The sequence below is a fragment of the Hypanus sabinus genome, chromosome 21 (genome assembly GCF_030144855.1).
Source record: "Hypanus sabinus isolate sHypSab1 chromosome 21, sHypSab1.hap1, whole genome shotgun sequence".
Lineage (NCBI taxonomy): Eukaryota > Metazoa > Chordata > Chondrichthyes > Myliobatiformes > Dasyatidae > Hypanus > Hypanus sabinus.
The window spans coordinates 69,338,004-69,356,678 of NC_082726.1; the positions used below are offsets into that span (position 1 = coordinate 69,338,004).

Genomic DNA, 18,675 nt, shown 5'->3' on the forward strand with positions numbered 1-18,675 from the left:
GAGAGGGTGTTTCCTATAGTGGGAGAGTCTTGGACCAGAGGGTACAGAATCAGAATAGAGGGACATTGACTTAGAACAGAGATCGGAGGAATTTCTTTAGCCAAATGGTGGCTAATCTATGGAACTTATTGCCACCATCGACTGTGAAATTGGGTATATTTAAAGTGGATGTTGACTGGTTCTTGGTTAACCAGGGCATAAAAGGGTACAGAGTGAAAGCAAAAGAATGGGGTTGAGAGGGTTAATAAGTCAGCCAGAGTAGACTCGATGGGCCAAGTAACCTAATTCTGCTCTTATGTCTTAGGGTGTTATTGAAATGGTGTTCCTTTGTTGCCTACTCTTGTCTTTGTTGGTGGTAGAGCATTGGTGAACTGCTGTTGGTAGGCTAACAATTGTCACACATTTTGTATGAAGTAAACATGTAGCCACAGTACAGGAGTGGAAGCAATGAATATTTAGGGTGGTGGATGGAATTAAACAGGGCACTTTGCTTTTGAAATATTGCTGGAAGTGCCCTCATCCAGGTAAATATTCCATCACTTCAGAGTTGTGCCTGTAAATGCAGCATTGGGCTATTAACCACTTGTTGAGGAATACACAGCCTTTATTCAATGGTGAGCTCTTGAATATTGAAGATGAGGCAATAACATTAAATCTCAAGTGAACCAATGTCTTGCTGAGATTACCTGTGAACAATGGCTCTTTGGGTCACTGCACCTTATCGTGCAAATCAAAACACGATAGTCATTATCAAATGGAACTAAAGCTTTACCATTTCTGCATGAATCATTTTAAAAGGGACATTGAGGTAATTATTCAACCATGTAAAAATAGAACCAAGAAGTATCGATTTCAAACAACATAACTAAAAGAAACAGACCCTTTGATATGTCCAACACATTAAAATTGCAGGCAGATAGTGAAGGTAATCTGCTATTAGCATGCAAATTCATTTCTTGTCCTGAGCTTAGTCTCTGCAATTATCAATGATATGATAGGATCTTACGTAAAAGGATTAAGTGCAGTGCTAGCATGTTCCTTTTTTGAATAGTTCAATTTTATGTCAACATGAAATCTGAATTGATTCACACATTTTGTCGTATATGGATACAGCAGGCATTTTTTCGTCTGTCAAATTTAAAGTTTTTAACTATGCAGATGTGATGAATAAACTCTTCTCGGGTTTCCAGTTGGGTCCAGGTATCGATTATAATCGATGTTTTAATGACAAATGCTGCCATCTTCTTCAAGGATGATGCCTGGGCATGTCTAGTCTGGTGATATTTATACCCGATTGGTTAGTCCTCATCCAGTCAGGTTTCCGCTCTCCCACCTTGTTTACAATCAAATACTAGTTCTAGCATCTTTGTCAAAATTCTTTTCCTCTAGTTTCCTTTCAATGTTTTCTTCAGCAGGTAGTCCCAAAAGCCATTGGTACACCATAGTAGTTTTGTGTCATCAATCTTATGGCCATTGCAAATGCAGTGTTTTGCTACCACTGACTTCTCTAGGCACCTCCTATGCCCCTTAATGCAGGTTTCCACCGTACATCCAGTCTGGCCAATATAAGCTGTTCTACATTCACAGAGAATCCTGCAAACACCAGCCAACCCGAGTCCCAGTTATCTTTAACCTGCATAAGCTGTGATTTGAGCATGTTTATGGGTTTGTGGACAGTACGAATCTGGTATTTCTTCAGGATTCTGACGATCCTTCCAGAAATAATGGAAATATAAGGAAGACAGTCAGTAGCGACAGGTTCTTCCTTGTCATCAGGTTTCCTGGTTTTTCTGTCAGCCCTCTTAAGGGTCCAATTGATTTCCTTCACCATGCAGCCACTCTGTAAGAATGTCATACATAATCGTCTTATTTCCTCAGGGAGATTCTCTGCGTCCAAAAGAGGTTTCGCATGATTAATCGAAGTAGAGAAGAATTTATTCATCCAGGAAAGCACTAGATCCTTCTTTAGACAGATGTGATTTCAGTATCATCTTTTAAGACCATCTTTTACTTCACACAGTGACCACTGATCCCTCATCCTATTTTCCCTAAATGCAGCATGCCATTATTTACGAACTCAAATGTGTATGGATCACGAACAGTAGGCTATCAAGAAGGCAAAAGGAATATTGGCCTTCATTGTTAAAAGGATTCAATTTAAGAGCAGGGAAGTTATGCTGCAATTGTACAGGGTGACGGTGAAGCCGCACCTGGAGTACTGTGTGTAGTCCTGGTCTGCTTACTTGAGGAACGATATATTGGCTTTGAAGGCGGTGCAGAGGAGATTCACCAGGTTGATTCCAGTGATGGGTGGATTTGACTATGAGGAGAGATTGAATTGCCTGGGACTGTACTCGCTGGAATTCAGAAGAATGAAAGGAGATCTTATAGAAACATATAAAATTATGAAAGGGATAAGACAGAGGAAGGAAAATTATTTCCACTGATAGGTGAGACTAGAACTAGGAGACATAGCCTCAAGATTTGGGGGAGTATATTTAGGGCGGCAATGAGGAAGAATTGCTTTTCCCAGAGGGTAGTGAATCTGTGAAATTCTCTGCCCAATGAAGCAGTGGAGGCTACCTCAGTAAATATATTTAAGACAAGGCTGGATAGATTCTTGCATAGTAGGAGAATTAAGGATTATGGGGAAAAGCCAAGTAGGTGGAGACAAGTCCATGGCCAGATCAGCCATGACCTTATTGAATGGCGGAGCAGGCTTGACAGGCCAGATGGCCTTCTCCTACTCCTTATGTTCTTATGTAAATACCTATAAATCAATTTAATGCAGACTAAAATATAGTTCCAACCACTGTCTGATTGAAGACTGATATGATTAAATTTACTGCATTAGGTTAAGTGCATGAGGGCTTGAACAGTGAATTACCACACTGACAACCTGACTCAAGAAATGGGGACAACAGATGAGAAATGCAAATAACACAACATTGTAAGAGTGGCTTTTCACACTTTGTGAAAAGATTAAAGTAAGATTTAGTTTGCATCTGGCAATTATACAAAAAGTATACACTTGCAATGTTATTATCAGAAGTATAAACAGGAATCAAGGCAATGGCTCACTTCTAGCACTGACCTTCTTTGCTCAGATGAGTTTGTGTGCTATTTTCATAAAACTAGACAAAAACTAAATGGAAAAGGTAAGTAACAAGAATAAATATTCAATAAAAAGTAACATGCATCATTCATTTTGATAGCAAAACTAACATTGTTTTAAAACTGTTCAAAGATTTCTGGCTTGTTCATGGTATTTGAAAATCGAAAGCAAATTTCTGTGTAAAGTCAACTGCATATCTTTACAACCCTGATGATATTATAACCATCAACTCAATTCTAAAACACAATGTACCATGGAAAACACTGCTATATAAAATCTGCTTATTGCTGTTGAAGGTGATGGTTCTAGTGCTACCAGTGATTGAAAACTTTATTAACCCTTAACCAAGGAAACTTTCTGGGGATGTAATATTGACACAAAAATTTGTTTCAATTCCATGTGAAAAAGGTCTTCAAACAATCAAAAATTTGGTAGATACGAAACAAATACTTCATTAAGTCTTCAGATGAAGGGGTCATCATCTCAGGGGCAGCAGTACTGAATCAAGGCTATACAATTACTAAAATGCAAGCAAGAAAAATACAGCACCAACCACTGACTAATCTCTTAGATCTAATGGTTTCACTATAGAGATTTAATGAAAGTGATTGGGGAAGTTGCAGACGTGCTGCCATTATGTTCTAATGCACTTTTCAAGTCAGGAGCTGTTCCTTCTCATTGTAAAACTGAAAACATATCACCATTATTTAGGAAATGTGTGAGAGGGAAACCTGCTGACCTGACACCTGTTGTGCATAATGGAGTCTATAATTATGGAAAGGCTGAGTAAGCATGAGTTAATTTGTATTGTTAGAGATCACCATGCATTGGTGACAGAAAATAGAGCAGCTGTTAGAAAATGGTGGAAATACCCAGCAGTAAGTAAACATTTATAGAAAGAGGGGAAAAAAATCAATGTTCCAGTTGAAGAGTCTCCAGTTTTTCCTGCAGCTGCTGCCTACATTGCTGAGTATTCCCAGCATTTGGACATATAAGACAATGCATAATCAGGAATCTAGAGCAACACACAATCTGCTGGAGGAACTCAGTTGGTGAAACAGCATCTGTGTGGGGTAAGGATTTGTTGACATTTCGTGCGAAAATCAGGAAGACTCCAGGTACCTAGGGACAAGGCAGACCATGGGCACAAAATACTTTGCAGAGGCTGGGGTCAAAGCAACATGCACAACATGCTGGAGGAACTCAGCAGGTCAGGCAGCATCCGTGGAAATGAACAGTCAATGTTTCTTTCAGGCCGAGACCCTTCGTCAGGATCATAGCCAGCTCCCATCTCAAGGATGGGGATTTGGTGTGATGTTGTAACCTCTTTGAAAGGGGCTCTAGTTGAAAAACATGGCAGTGGTGAGCTTGTCCAGTCCTGTTGAGTGGCAGAGACTGTGCCTAGATGAGATTTCACTGCGATGACAAACCTTGAGATCAACACTTCTTCTCTTGAACGGCGTACAGTATTCTTGATCTGAGAATTATGATTATTGGCAAATCTGTCACTCCACCACTCAAGTCCAACTCAGGTGCCAGTTCAGGCCTACACTGTCTGACTTTGAATTTGAATTTATTTAATCTTATATCCATCCCACAACGTGAGGGAGTAAATGTCTTTGTCTTTTGACTGTCACAATGTACAGACATTTAAATTTATAAGTCTAATGACTTGTAGAAAGAAGCTGTCCTGTAGCCTGTTGGTCCTGGCTTTTATGCTGTGGTACTCTTTACCACATGAAAGAAACAAACAGTTTGTGGTTGGGGTGACTGATGTCCCTGATGATTTTCCAGACCTTCTTTATACACCTACTGCTGTAAATATCCTCAGTGGAGGGAAGTTCATGTTCACAGATGCACTGGGCTGTCTGTACCACTCTCTGCAGCGTCCAGCAATCAAGGTTGGTGCAGTTCCTGTACCAGGCAGTGATCCAGCCAGTATGCTCTCAATGGTGCCCCTATAAAAGGTCTTGAGGATTTGGAGGCTCATGCTGAACTTTTTCAGTCGCCTGAGGTGGAAGAAATGCTGTTTTGTTTCTTTTGCCATACAGCTGGTGTGTACTGTCCAGGCGAGATCATCGGTGATGCATATACTGAGGATCTTGAAACTACTCACCCTCTCAAGTGCAGGCCCTTTGATATTGATCAGGGCGAACCTGTCTCCATTCCTCCTGTAATCCACAATCAGCTCTTTTGATTTTTGGACATTGAGGGAGAGATTGTTACCTTGGCACCACTGTGTCAGAAGTAATGGCAAACAAGCATTGGCACAACTGATGACACAGCAGATATCCCCGGGAAGATAAAATCTGCAGCGGATCATCAGCGTTCAGAAGATTTCCAAATAGAACAGCAGGTGTACAGACTCCATTAGATCTGGCACACATATGTTCCTACAGCAGGTGCCCAAACCCTATCAGATCTGGTACAGAGACATCTCTACAGCAGGAGCAGAGACCCCACCAGATCTGCTACAGAGATATCTCTGCAACAGGTGCAGAGACCGCACCAGAGCTAGAACAGAGATATCTCTAGAGCAGGTGCAGAGGTGCAGCAACATCACCAGATCATCAGAGTCCAGAAGATTACCAGATGATGCTGCAGAAGGTGTGGGATTGGTGGGATATCAGTGTTATAGGGACGGGAGAAGTACCGGAGGGTTAGAGGGTTGAAAATGTTGTTCCCTTGTTCAATAAAGGGAATAGAGATAACGCAGGAAATGATAAACCAGTGAGTCTGACTTCAGTAGTGGACAAGTTGTTAGAGAAGATCCTGACAGGAAGGCTTTATGAGCATTTGGAGAGACATAATCTGATTACGGATAGTCAGCATGGCTTTACAAGCCTGGTTGAATTCTTTGAGGAATTAACAACAGATTGATGAAGGTGGAGCAGTGGATGTAGTGTATATGTGTTTCAGAAAGGCATTTGGTAAGGTTCCCCATGCAAGCTTCCTTCAGAAAGTGAGGAGGCATGGATCCAAGGAGACCTTGCCCGTAGAAGGCAAAGGGTGGTTGTAGATGGTTTGTATTCTACATGGTGGTCGGTGACCAGTGGTGTTCCGCAGAGATCTGTTCTTGGAGCTCTCCTCTTTGTGATTTTCATAAACTACCTGGAAGAGGAAGTAAAAGGGTGGGTTAGTATGTTTGCTGACGACACAAAGGTTGGGGTGTCTTTTGGATACTCTGGAGGGTTTCTCAGAAGTTACAGTGGGACATCGATAGCATGCAGAACTGGACTGAGAAGTGGCAGCTGGACTTTAGCTTGGACAAGTGTGAAATTGTTCATTTTGGTAGGTCAAATTTGAATACAGAATATAATCATAGAAATCTACAGCACATTATAGGCCCTTCAGCCCACTGTGCCGACCATGTATCCTACCCTACAAACTGCCTAGAATTACCCTACTGCACAGCCCTCTATTTTTTTAAGCTTCATGTTCAATAGCTACATTTAATGTCAGAGAAATATGTACAATATACATCCTGAAATTCTTTTTCTTCACAAACATCCATGATGTCAGAGGAGTGCCCCAAAGAATGAATGGCAGTTAAGCGTTAGAACCCCTAAGTGGCAGTCAAGTGAATGGACAATGAGGGACAATAAATCCTGAAGATGGCAGTAATGCAACAGTGTGGATGCCAACTGCCATAAAAGCTCAAGGAAGAAGAAAGGAAGAAAGAAGAACACTAAGCAGCTCCCCAAGCTTCCCTCTCATACACACAAGGCAACAAACTCCCCCCCCACCAGCAAAATAAAAGTACTGGTGCCCTCCACCGCACACTCAAGCGTGCAGTAAAGCATCAATAAAGGCACAGACTTGTAGTACCCCAAAGACTACTCATTCACCCAGTAATTCAACATACCAGAGGCTTTCTCTCGCTCCCTAATAACTGTAAAAGAGGTGTCCCTGTTTCACAGTGAGAGGGGAGACATACCAAACAACTCGCTGATTTATGATGTTAAAAGTATGCTGTGTTACTTTTTCTGAGCTCTGTGCCCAGAGAGCTCAGGTCTCTGGATACACAGCCAGCAGCCAAACTGTTGCTCCCGATGTTCTGTGTTCTCCCGTGACGCCTCAGTCAAGGGCATTGGCCTTAAATCAACCCACCTCCAGAGCCATGAAAATCCGGCACCCTGAAGGCATGCTCGTCTTCCAGGCTGTATCCTTGGGATAACAAAAAGTAGCCAGTCATGAGGCCCTGAGAGCAAGTCCCAAGTTAGAGTGTTTAACTCCAGGTCAGAGTCTTCAAAAGAAACTTGAAAAGCTATCTAAGAGTCTCTTAAAAGACCCTATTGAATATGCTTCTACCACTGTCGCTGGTAGTGCATTCCACACACCCAACACTCACTGTGTAAAAAATTTACTTCTCACATCTGTGTACCTACTTCCAAGCACCTTAAAACTATGCCCCCTCATGTCAGGCATTTCACCCCTGGGAAAAAGCCTCGTCTATCCGCGCAATCAATCCCTCTCATCATCTTATACACCTCTATCAGGTCACCTCTCATCCTCCATCCCATAGCCTTTGTAGCATGTTCCCTTACCACTGCAGAGAAAAATTATGCACAGATTGACAGCGAGTCTGATCTGGGGTGTAAAATGTTTCAATCAGTACTTGTGTGGGAGAGAGTTTACCCTCATTACTGATCATCAACCACTAGTGTCTATTTTCAATCCACAGAAAGGTGCTTCAGTAACAGCAGCAGCATGAATGCAGAGATGGGCTTTGTTTCTTGGAGGACACAACTACAAGATTGAATTCTAGAGGATGGCTGTTCATGGACACGCAAACTGATTGTCCTGTTTACCTGTGGAAAAGGAAAACCTGAAAAATTTACAAAAGGGGGCACTCCTTGTGACGTATTCTCCCTAATGCAAATCAAGTTTCCGTATTATGGCAGAGATGATCCAAAAGGAAATAAAATAAAGACCCCACACTGTCTCAGGTCTACATGACAAGCCAAAATGGCTGGGATATGCAGCAGAAGCTACTGTTACTCCTTTTTTACCAGTACTGGGATGAACTTGTCCTTGATGGAGGTTGCCTTATGTGGGATTGAGAGTTGCTGTACCATTCAAGCTGAGAGGCAAAGTGTTGGATGAGCTACATGCCAGTCATCTAGGCATGGTCAAAATGAATGCACTTGCTCAAAGGTTTGTCAAAGATCAGCAGATCGAACAGCTTGCTGTGCAATGTTCAGGATGCCAACACTTCCACAAGATGCCAAGAGCAGCGCTTCTCCATCCCTACAAATAGCAGCCATTGCCCTGGCGGAGGATTCATGTGGAGTTTGGAGAGATTTCTTAGTAGTAGCGGATGCACCTACTGCTACGAATGTGGAGCAACTCTGAGGGGCCGAAGGGTACAAAGTCGCCCCCTCCTTTTTGAGAATCGCAAGATTGCTATTATTTCGGGTCTGAGACCCAGGAAATGAGAGAGATACACATCATGTCAATAATGAGAGAGGGAAATGCAGAATACACAAGGTTTGGAATGTCCCCTGACATAAGCGGAACGGAACCACTGATCACTGCTATTGTCTCTTGGAGAAGGAATTGTGTATTGAGTACTGTACTATTCACTGAAGCCCCTCAGGGGACAACCAGAGTGGGCTGGTTGAGAGATTGCATCATCCCAACCTGATTGACATCTGAGACCCCTTGAGTGAGGATAAAAGATGGGTCTGGGGAACACCCCTTCAGATGCACCAGGAGAAACACTAGAAATCCAGTGACAGTGTTTTATAGCGAAAGCCGATGGGAACTCGTGTGCGTCCTCCCTTGCCTGGGTGGCAGGCTCATCACGGAAGAACGGTTTAGCTAAAGGCGTGGTCACACTTGAACGGCCACACCAACGAGACACCGACGGATCGAAATCATAAAGGAAAGTCGGCAAGTTTTTCTCTTTCTCTCCCCAACAATTGCAACACAGCGACAAACAAACGATGGCAGCCTGTGTGAACTGCAGCGGACTTTATATTTCCATCGGACAATTCATTATCCCCTAGACAACAATAGAGCTTATTTCTTATTGATTATTATTATACCTGCACTTTTAGGTTTAGTATTGACGACATATATTATCTGTATATTTGCATTGATATTATTTTTGTGTATTTTTACTAATAAGTACTGTTAAAAATAGTATCATCAGACTCCAACGGATGCCTCTATCTTTGCTGGTAAGTAACCCAGTTACGGGGTTCGTAACACTACAAAGTGGCAGTGTTTCCAATAGCCTCCGCTATAGCCTCTACACTGTTGATGTGTTGAGAAGCCTCTGCTCAACTACTGTGACAATGGACCACAGTTTGTTGTGGAACAGTTTTAGCCATTCCCAATAATGAATAGAATAAGACATTACCAATGCACCATACCACCCAGATACAAATGGCTTGACAGAAAGGTTTGTCCAGTCTAAAGAATGCAGTGCAAGCAATGTCAGGAGAGCATACTACACTAACACTGAATCAGTAGCTCGCCAATTTCCTCTTTGCATATTGCAATGTAGCACACTCCACAACCAACAACTCATCAGCTATACTGTTCCTGGGACCCTCCTTGTGCTCATGCTTGGATTTCCTCAAACCCAATCTCAGAAGCAGTATGCAAGACAAACAACTGATACAATTTGAGGTTCCTGGACAAGCAGTCATGGTGATGGACTACAATGATGATCAAAAATGGGTACTTGGAAAGATGAAGAACAGAATTGGACCACTCTCCTACTCAGTGAAGATTGCGTCCGATGTCATCTGGAGATGACACATTGATCAGTTGAGGGAAGCAGAGTCAATTGTTAGAGAAGAAAGTTGGCTACTGATGTCAGAAACACTTTCTGCAGTCTCAGTCAACTCCTCCAATCACCAGAGGAAGCCTCAGAACTTGAGATGTTTCACAAGTTGAGTTTCTCGCCAAGTAGAGTGTCACACCCCTCCCAATCAAGAAATAAGTTATTTTGTATTGGGTTTAAGTTTATAGATAAGCAGGGAAGAGTGTTATGAATTTAAAGTTTCAGTAATATTGTAAATATATAGCTTGATTAAATATTCTTTGTTTACATAATTCATTACCAGGTTATACGTAAGTAGTGCATGAATTGCCACCATGCCATGCGTGAGTGCCTTGCTAAAGTAAAATGAAGATTGTACACATTTATCCCCAGGCTCCCTGTGTTTTTCTTTTCGTTAATTTTTGTAATTACAAAACATAATGACATAAGCGCCTCTAATTCTGGAGTTTTACATATTTGGAGTTTTAATTGTTCCACTATCAGCAGCTATATCTTCAGATGCCAAGATTTTAATCTCTGGAATTCACTCCTTAAATGTCTCCCTTCCTTATTTTGGGCTTAAATCTATCACTGATTATGCCCCAAACTCATTCGCCAGTTAGCTTTCAAAGTTTGTTTGTTACAGTTCTAAAGTGGCTTGGGACAGTTTAATACATTTAAGATGCACCATGACTAAAAACTGTAAACCAATATCACCCTTCATCATGCATAGAGCGCCACCTTTCTATTTTGTCAACAACATTGCATGCAATATAGTATATTATGAAAAGGCAACAAACCGTCTCATTCCCAAACAGGATGTCAACATAGGGAATAATTTTCATCAGGTCCTCCTTAAAAAACTGTGAGATAAATGGAGCTGATAGATTTAGGCCCAAGATCTTGTTGCTTTCAGAAACATGTGCTGCTACTTTCAGAATGGATTCTGTTGAAACTGTAATAAAGAAACCCTGCAGGAGAACAAAAGATGCATGAAGTTACCAGGTGGAGTAGAGCACATATCACACAAATTGTACTTAATTCCTTGTGCTGCTGGATTTTCCTGCAAAAAGATTACTGCTCTTTGATATTAGTGGAATTGTTCAGAAACCACAATGGTCTGGCACCTGGCTCACTGGGTGCTCATCCCAGGCTCCCTCTCTCACTCTGAAGCCCCATTTCTCACACTCTCTCTAAACTCACCAGATCCCATACTTTTTTAAACTTCCCAGGGACCCGATTTACAAGCTCCCAGTAAACTCACCTGACTCTGTTACCACACTGCCTTTCAATTTGCTTGAAAAATTGAGTAAATTTTTGTATTGTTACGTATTCAGGCAACAATAAATATATGAGTTCGGCAAGGGTTTCTTATAACAAACAACACGTTTATTAAACACAGAAAACAAACCCCCCAAAAGTAAACAAACACTACCGTAACCGGAAACAGCTGCTGAGCGGCTGTTCAAACAGTTCGTAAAGTGATATTCCAAAACAGTTCTTTAAAGTGGTATTCCAAAACAGTTCTTAAAGTGATATTGCCAAAAGTTCGATATGCTCACAGTCCATTTAAAAGGAGAGACTTTACAGGACGATTTAGGTTCTCTTTCACGTCGCTTGCTTCGATCCCCGACGTCGAACTTCCCATGAAGAATTTACGAAACAGAACGGCTTAAAGGCACTGACCTTTCCTTCCTCACTATCCTCAATCCTTTCTGGTAAACCCAGGGATTAACACGAAGATAGTCAACGAAATCCTTCCAAATAAGGATCAAACAAAGGTCGCCCCCCGTTTCACCGTAGAAAGCGATTCTCCTCGATCTTTAACTTCCAACTTTGAATCTTCACTCTCCTCTAATTCTCAAACTAACAGAATCATAAAGAACCTGCTGGCAATGACCTTTTAAACTTTAGGCATTAAATAAAAACTTCATCCTTCAACTAAACTGCATCATCACTTCAAACACGCAGTGGCATGAAGTCAACTTGGCAAATCCAGCCACGAACTGCCCCTCCTCACAGGGTGGGGTCTACCTTTTATAACCTGTAAAAAAAACCCGTCACATGATCTCTACTGGCGGGAAAATGACGTCATTCCACCATCACAAGACCATCACCTCAAGTCCAGTACAGCTTCAACCCCAGTCACATGACAAGGGCACCACTGTCATGTGTCACGAGTACGTAACAGTATTGTACACCATATAATGCAAAGGGAATTCAAAGTATGTTGGGAGTATTTATTGGAATAACATCCAATAAACCTGGATAAATGGAGTTTAACTGTACATGGTAAATTTGACAGCACAATAACATTTAAAATAAGGTAACAAGGCCACTATCATACCAGCCCTGCTCCTCCATAGATGCGTGGCACATCTGTCTTCACTGATCTAACAGTGCATTGTAAACCCCATGTTAATGGTACTAGACTGAAACTAGCAGGAAGGGCAAACTTCGTATCCAGGGGCATGAGAGCCATAATATTCTTTGAATGAAATGTTATGAAATACACGCATTTTTCTTTTTTCCCATTCATTTGATATAATTTAGACTCACAGAATCATACAGTACAGAAATGGACCCTACAGTTCAGATCGTCTATTCACCAAAATACCATCCAAATAAGTCCCTGTATTTGGCCTATGTCCCTCTAAACTGCTCCTATCTATCTACCATGTTGTTAATGTACCTATCTCAACCAATTCTTCTGGCAGCTCCTTTTATTTTACAAAACTATACTAATTTATTTATATCACAAATACACAAAGTACAGACATTCAGTATTTAGAAGACAATAAGTACACTCAGATTAAAATGTGGTTACTACTGTCTACTAGACAATCAATACCCCAGGGGCCAAAATGCTCCAAGAAGTCTCCCAATGTACCCATTGTGACTGCATACTCCAAGGACAGCTGGGCACGAAGTATCACAGGAAAAGGGGCAGGCAGTCTGCCCAGGCAGTGCCCTCCACTTTCTGCCACCTAGACCTGTGAATGGCCATCTTGGCCAGGCCCAGCAGCAAGCCCACCAGGAGATCCTCCTCACGACCTGCCCCCTTTCAAACTGGGTGCCCGTATGTGAGAAGCGCCGGACCAAAATGTAGCCAGAACCTAAGCCTCAACCCCTTTAGAAACTCAAATGGGCTGCAACCTCTCACATTCCGTGTAAGCATGGTACACTAACTCCTCCTACCCACAGAATGAACTAGGTGAATGGGATGTTAGTGAACCTGCTCAAAAACCTGTTGTATGGTACTGCCTGTGCAACACCTTCCACCCCAGATTACTAATGTACTGGGGAAGGACCCCAACATTAAAAAAAACTTCTACTGCGGACCTTCACTGCTATAGGTGAGTCCAGTTGGCAGATGAAGACAAGGAGCGAAAGGAGTGCAGGAGCAGCCCATGCAAGAAACACTTTGGAGCGTCACGGAATGGCACGGTGGGCAACCCCGCGAGATGACTCACATTACGTAGGACCCCTCCTGCTTAGTCTCCCGAGGCCTGGGTCCAACAAGCACATCGGATGGTGGTGCTGCGCCACCTCGACACCCATTGTAAAAGGATTGGAACCAGTTCCCCCAGCAGTCAGACTACAGTCCAATGGCTCAGACGCACCCTGCCTGGATGAGGTCAGATCCCATACTCTCCACAGCTCCTGGTAGAAGCAAGGTAGTTTCTTTAGAGCAGCATTACTGACATTGACTGCTGGGATTTGCATTCCCTCCTGCAGGCAGTGTCCCGGTGGAGAAAGTGCATTGCCAGTGCATGCCATCTCAGAGAGTGGTCACGGTACAGATATCTCTGCAGAGTCCTGAGGCAGAGAGCCGCCAGCTAGGTGCGCATGCACACCAAGGACTGACTGCCCTTCGCGATCAGAAGACTCAGGACTGCTGCAGAGACCCGGTGCTTTCTATTGCCCCAGAAGAAGTCCACCAGCCTCTCTGTGTCCTGGACACAAATGCTGTGAGTGGGACTAAAGTAGTCAGCCAGTACCACACCCTGGAGGCAACCAGCTGATTTATAACTAATGCCCTTCCCGTTACAAGATCGCATGGAGAAGGTCCAACCAGCGCTCCAGCTGGGCAGAGATCTTGGTCTCCAGATCCTGCCAGTGCACTGGCCAGGCCTCCTCTGTTGAGCTCAGGTAGACCCCCAAGTAGGGAGTCACCCGTTGTCATGCTCTCCCCCAATACCCCTGTGTAACCAGCCCCTAGGATGTCCCAGAAGACACGGAAAAATTTAATGGTCAATCCATCTAGCCCTGGGGACGCCTCTCTGTAGCTGGTTGAAGGTACTGGTCAGCTCTACCAAAGATAGCAGTGCATCAAGCTGCTCAGCACTCCCAGGGCTGACCTTTGGCAAGTCCTCCCTGCATGCACCCTCACTGCATGGGTCTAGTAAGAAGAGAGCCTCATGTAAGGAATGAGCCACAACAAATCTTGTCAGATCCGTGACGGAGTAGCCATCCTCTGCCAGTATCTCCATGAACTGAATGATAACAACCCTCCCTTTCTTGAGTGAGTAGAAGAAGGATGAGGCGTGGTCCAGATCCTGCAGCATCTGGACCTGTGACCTCACATAAGCGATCCGGGATCTCTCAAGCTGCAGGTGCCTCAGTGCCCCCTTCTTCTGCTAGTATTCACCCCAGAGGGACTGGTCCCCATTAGTCAGCCTTAGCTGGGACTCCAGTTGACCAGTTGACCAGCTAAGTTGACCAGCTCTTTCTCAAGCCGATTGATCCTAGACATCTACTGCTTGGTCAACCCAAGTGCATATTCTTGGCAGAAAAGCAGATATGAGCTTTGCTCACATTCCACCAGAGGTCAGAAAGGGGAAACTCTCCCGCTCTTCCAGGACTGCTGGACCGCATCCCAGAACCGAATGTCCTCCATCAGCCAGTTACTCCTTCAGAGTGAACACCCTCTGGGTGATAAAGTTGTCCCTTGGGTTTCTATTAAATCCCTCCGCTCACAACTTAAACTTTTGCCTTAGTTCTTCATTCCCCAACCCCGGGAAAAAGGTTGTCCATATTCTCCCTATTCACCTATATAAGATCACCCCTCATTCTCCCATATTTTAATGAAAGAAGTCCCAACTTCTCTCCATGACTCAGTCCCTCAAGTCTGTCCTTCCACAGTTCTAAGACGTACCAGGTAGGTTAAATGGTCCCGAGATTAGGTTAGGGTTAAATCAAGGTTGTTGGGTGGTGCGGCTCAAAGGGCCAAAGGGTCTATTCCTCTCTATATCTCTAAATAAATAAAACAAAATCTCCTTTGCACTCTTTCCAACCTAAAGGAATAATTTCTATAGCTTCTTCAGCATTTTGACCAACTGCAACATAATACCCCAATGTTTATACTTAATGTCCTGATTGATGAAGCCCAGCATACCAAAAGCCTTCTTCACCACCTTGTCTACCTGCAACTCCACCTTCAGTGAACAATATACTGTTTTCTACAACACTTCCCAGGACACTCCCATTCATTGTAAAATTTATACCCTCATTTATCTTCACAAAATGCACCAACTTGCACTTATACAAATTAACCTCCATTTACCATTCCTCAGCTCACTATACCAGCTAATCAAGGTCCCTCCGTAAATCCTGATAACCATCTTCACTGTCAACAATATCACCTATTTTAATGTCATTTGCAAACTTATTAACCGTGCAAATTCTCATGCAAATCACCGAAAATAGCAATGATGACAAACAGTAGTCGATCTTCCACCAATCTTGGAGAATACCACTAGTTACAGACCTCCTGTCCAAAAAACTGCCTTCTATATTAATTATCTGCTTGCTGTTGTCAAGCCAGTTCTTTACCCAATTAGCCAACACTCTGTGAAACCCACTCAATCTAACTTCCCAAAGCATATCAGTCCATTTAGACTGCATCTACTACCCTGCCCTGAATGACCTTCTTAGTTACTTGTCAAAAAACTCAATCAAATTCATGAGACATGATCATGAACTTAAGAAGCCACGTTGACCATTACTAATCATCCCCCGTTTTTCCAAATGCTTGTATCGTACCACTCAGTATCCCCTTTAGTAAATTATTGACCATAAATATTAGTCTTGCAATTATACAACTACCTTTCTCAATTGTGTTCATTTGGTTAAATTCCTTCAACTTCTCTTTGTTGTGTGTTATTTATCAAATGTAGTTGAGATTAACACACTTCCTTTTACTGCGTCAGCTATGTGTGGAGCCGAGGGAGATGGGAGAGATTTTGAACAATTTCTTCTCTTCGGTATTCACTAAGGAGAAGGATATTGAATTGTGTAAGGTGTGGGAAACAAGTAAGGAAGTTATGGAACCTATGACAATTAAAGAGGTGGAAGTACTGGCGCTTTTAAGAAATTTAAAAGTGGATAAATCTCTGGGTCCTGACAGGATATTCCCCAGGACCTTGAGGGAAGTTTGTGTAGAAATAGCAGGAGCTCTGATGGAGATCTTTAAGATGTCATTAGAAACGGGGATTGTGCCGGAGGACTGGCGTATTGCTCATGTGGTTCCATTGTTTAAAAAAGGGTTCTAGAAGTAAGCCTAGCAATTATAGACCTGTCAGTTTGACATCAGTGGTGGGTAAATTAATGGAAAGTATTCTTAGAGATAGTATTAATAATTATCTGGATAGACAGGATCTGATTAGGAGTAGCCAGCATGGATTTGTGCGTGGAAGGTCATGTTTGACAAACCTTATTGAATTTTTTGAAGAAGTTACAAGGAATGTTGATGAGGGTAAGGCAGTGGATGTAATCTATATGGACTTCAGCAAAGCCTTTGACAAAGTTCCACATGGAAGGTTAGTTAAGAAGGTTCAGTCGTTAGGTATTAATGCTGGAGTAATAAAATGGATTCAACAGTGGCTAGATGGGAGATGCCAGAGAGTAGTGATGGATAATTGTTTATCGGGATGGAGGCCGGTGACTAGCGGGGTGCCTCAGGGATCTGTTTTGGGCCCAATGTTGTTTGTAATATACATAAATGATCTGGATGATGGGGTGGTAAATTGGATTAGTAAGTATGCCGATGATACTAAGGTAGGAGGTGTTGTGGATAATGAGGTGGGTTTTCAAAGCTTGCAGGGAGATTTATGCCGGTTAGAAGAATGGGCTGAATGTTGGCAGATGGAGTTTAACGCTGAGAAGTGTGAGTTTCTACATTTTGGCAGGAATAATCCAAATAGAACATACACGGTAAATGGTAGGGCATTGAGGAATGCAGAGGAACAGAGAGATCTAGGAATAACTGTGCATAGTTCCCTGAAGGTGGAGTCTCATGTAGATAGCGTGGTGAAGAAGGCTTTTGGAACACTAGCCTTTATAAATCAAAGCATTGAGTACAGAAGTTGGGATGTAATGTTAAAATTGTACAAGGCATTGGTAAGGCCAAATTTAGAATATTGTGTGCAGTTCTGGTCACCGAATTATAGGAAAGATATCAATAAATTAGAGAGAGTGCAGAGACGATTTACTAGGATGTTACCTGGGTTTCAGCACTTAAGTTACAGAGAAAGGTTGAACAAGTTAGGTCTCTATTCATTGGAGCGTAGAAGGTTGAGGGGGGGATTTGATCAAGGTATTTAAAATTTTGAGAGGGATAGATAGAGTTGATGTGAATAGGCTGTTTCCATTGAGAGTAGGGGAGATTCAAACGAGAGGACATGATTTGAGAGTTAGGGGACAGAAGTTTAAGGGAAACACGAGGGGGTATTTCTTTACTCACAGAGTAATAGCTGTGTGGAATGAGCTTCCTGTAGAAGTAATAGAGGCCAGTTCAGTTGTGTCATTTAAGGTAAAATTGGATAGGTATATGGACAGGAAAGGAGTGGAGGGTTATGGGCTGAGTGCGGGTAGGTGGGACTAGGTGAGATTAAGAGTTCGGCATGGAATAGGAGGGCCGAGATGGCCTGTTTCCGTGCTGTGATTGTTATATGGTTATATGTGACCCAGGCCAACACAAGCTTTTTGCAAGAAATTGTCTTTCTACTTTTGCAACCATCCTTTACACCCCCACCATACACAAAGTTGACTCTGCATGCAATCTCCTCATACAATGTAATTAGTGCTCTTTATCAAAATCAATCTATTTGATATAATATTATCTGTTATTAACCAATATTTCTGTCGTGGGGCATTCCTTGAGTTGTATCAGTTATGAAGAACAAAATTTTTTTCAGACATATTCCTTCAGTTTCTACAGACAGCTATGTTTGCTTCTAGGTTCTTGCTTATTGGATCTAAGTTATCAATTTTCATATGCCCTTCATTAAGTTTAACCCAATTAATTTCCCTGCAGTTTGCCTGGAAAACAATTTCCTCAAAATTACTTGCATATTTTCCTTCAATTTGAATTCACTCCTTAAGTACTACATTTGTTTGAAAGAGCCATACATGAACAATGAGACCACAGGCAATCATTAACTGTCATAGTCTAGGCTAAATCGTTTTTCTATTGCATTTCCAGCATCTGCAGATTTCTTTGTGTTTGCTGTTGTGTAATTCATTTAGTGCAACACTAAGTTGTGGCTTAAAGATGATAATGGTTGGGAGCTTAACATAACTTTATATCAAAAGGACAGGCAGATAGGGAGAGGGGCGAGGTGGCTCTGTTGGTAAAAAATGAAATCAAATCCTTAGAAAGAGGTGACATAGGACAAGAAGATATAGAATCCTTGTGGGTAGAGTTAAGAAACCGCAAGGGTATAAAGTTATACACAGGCCTCCAAACAGTAGCCAGGATGTGGGCTACAAATTACAACAAGAA

At 42.4% G+C, this 18,675-nt stretch overlaps 1 protein-coding gene across 3 annotated transcripts in view; it reads right to left on the reverse strand.

The window, feature by feature from the left end:
* Positions 1-18,675, reverse strand: part of LOC132379180 (adenosine kinase-like) — a 298,065-nt gene that overhangs the window by 70,171 nt on the left and 209,219 nt on the right. For 2 of the 3 annotated variants that reach the window (XM_059946849.1, XM_059946850.1), the window contains exon 7: positions 10,691-10,861. The exons of the other annotated variant lie outside the window; for it this stretch is intronic. In XM_059946849.1, coding sequence (XP_059802832.1) covers positions 10,691-10,861 — 171 coding nt within the window. The remainder of the gene's footprint in view (positions 1-10,690; positions 10,862-18,675) is intronic. 3 annotated transcript variants of the gene reach the window in all.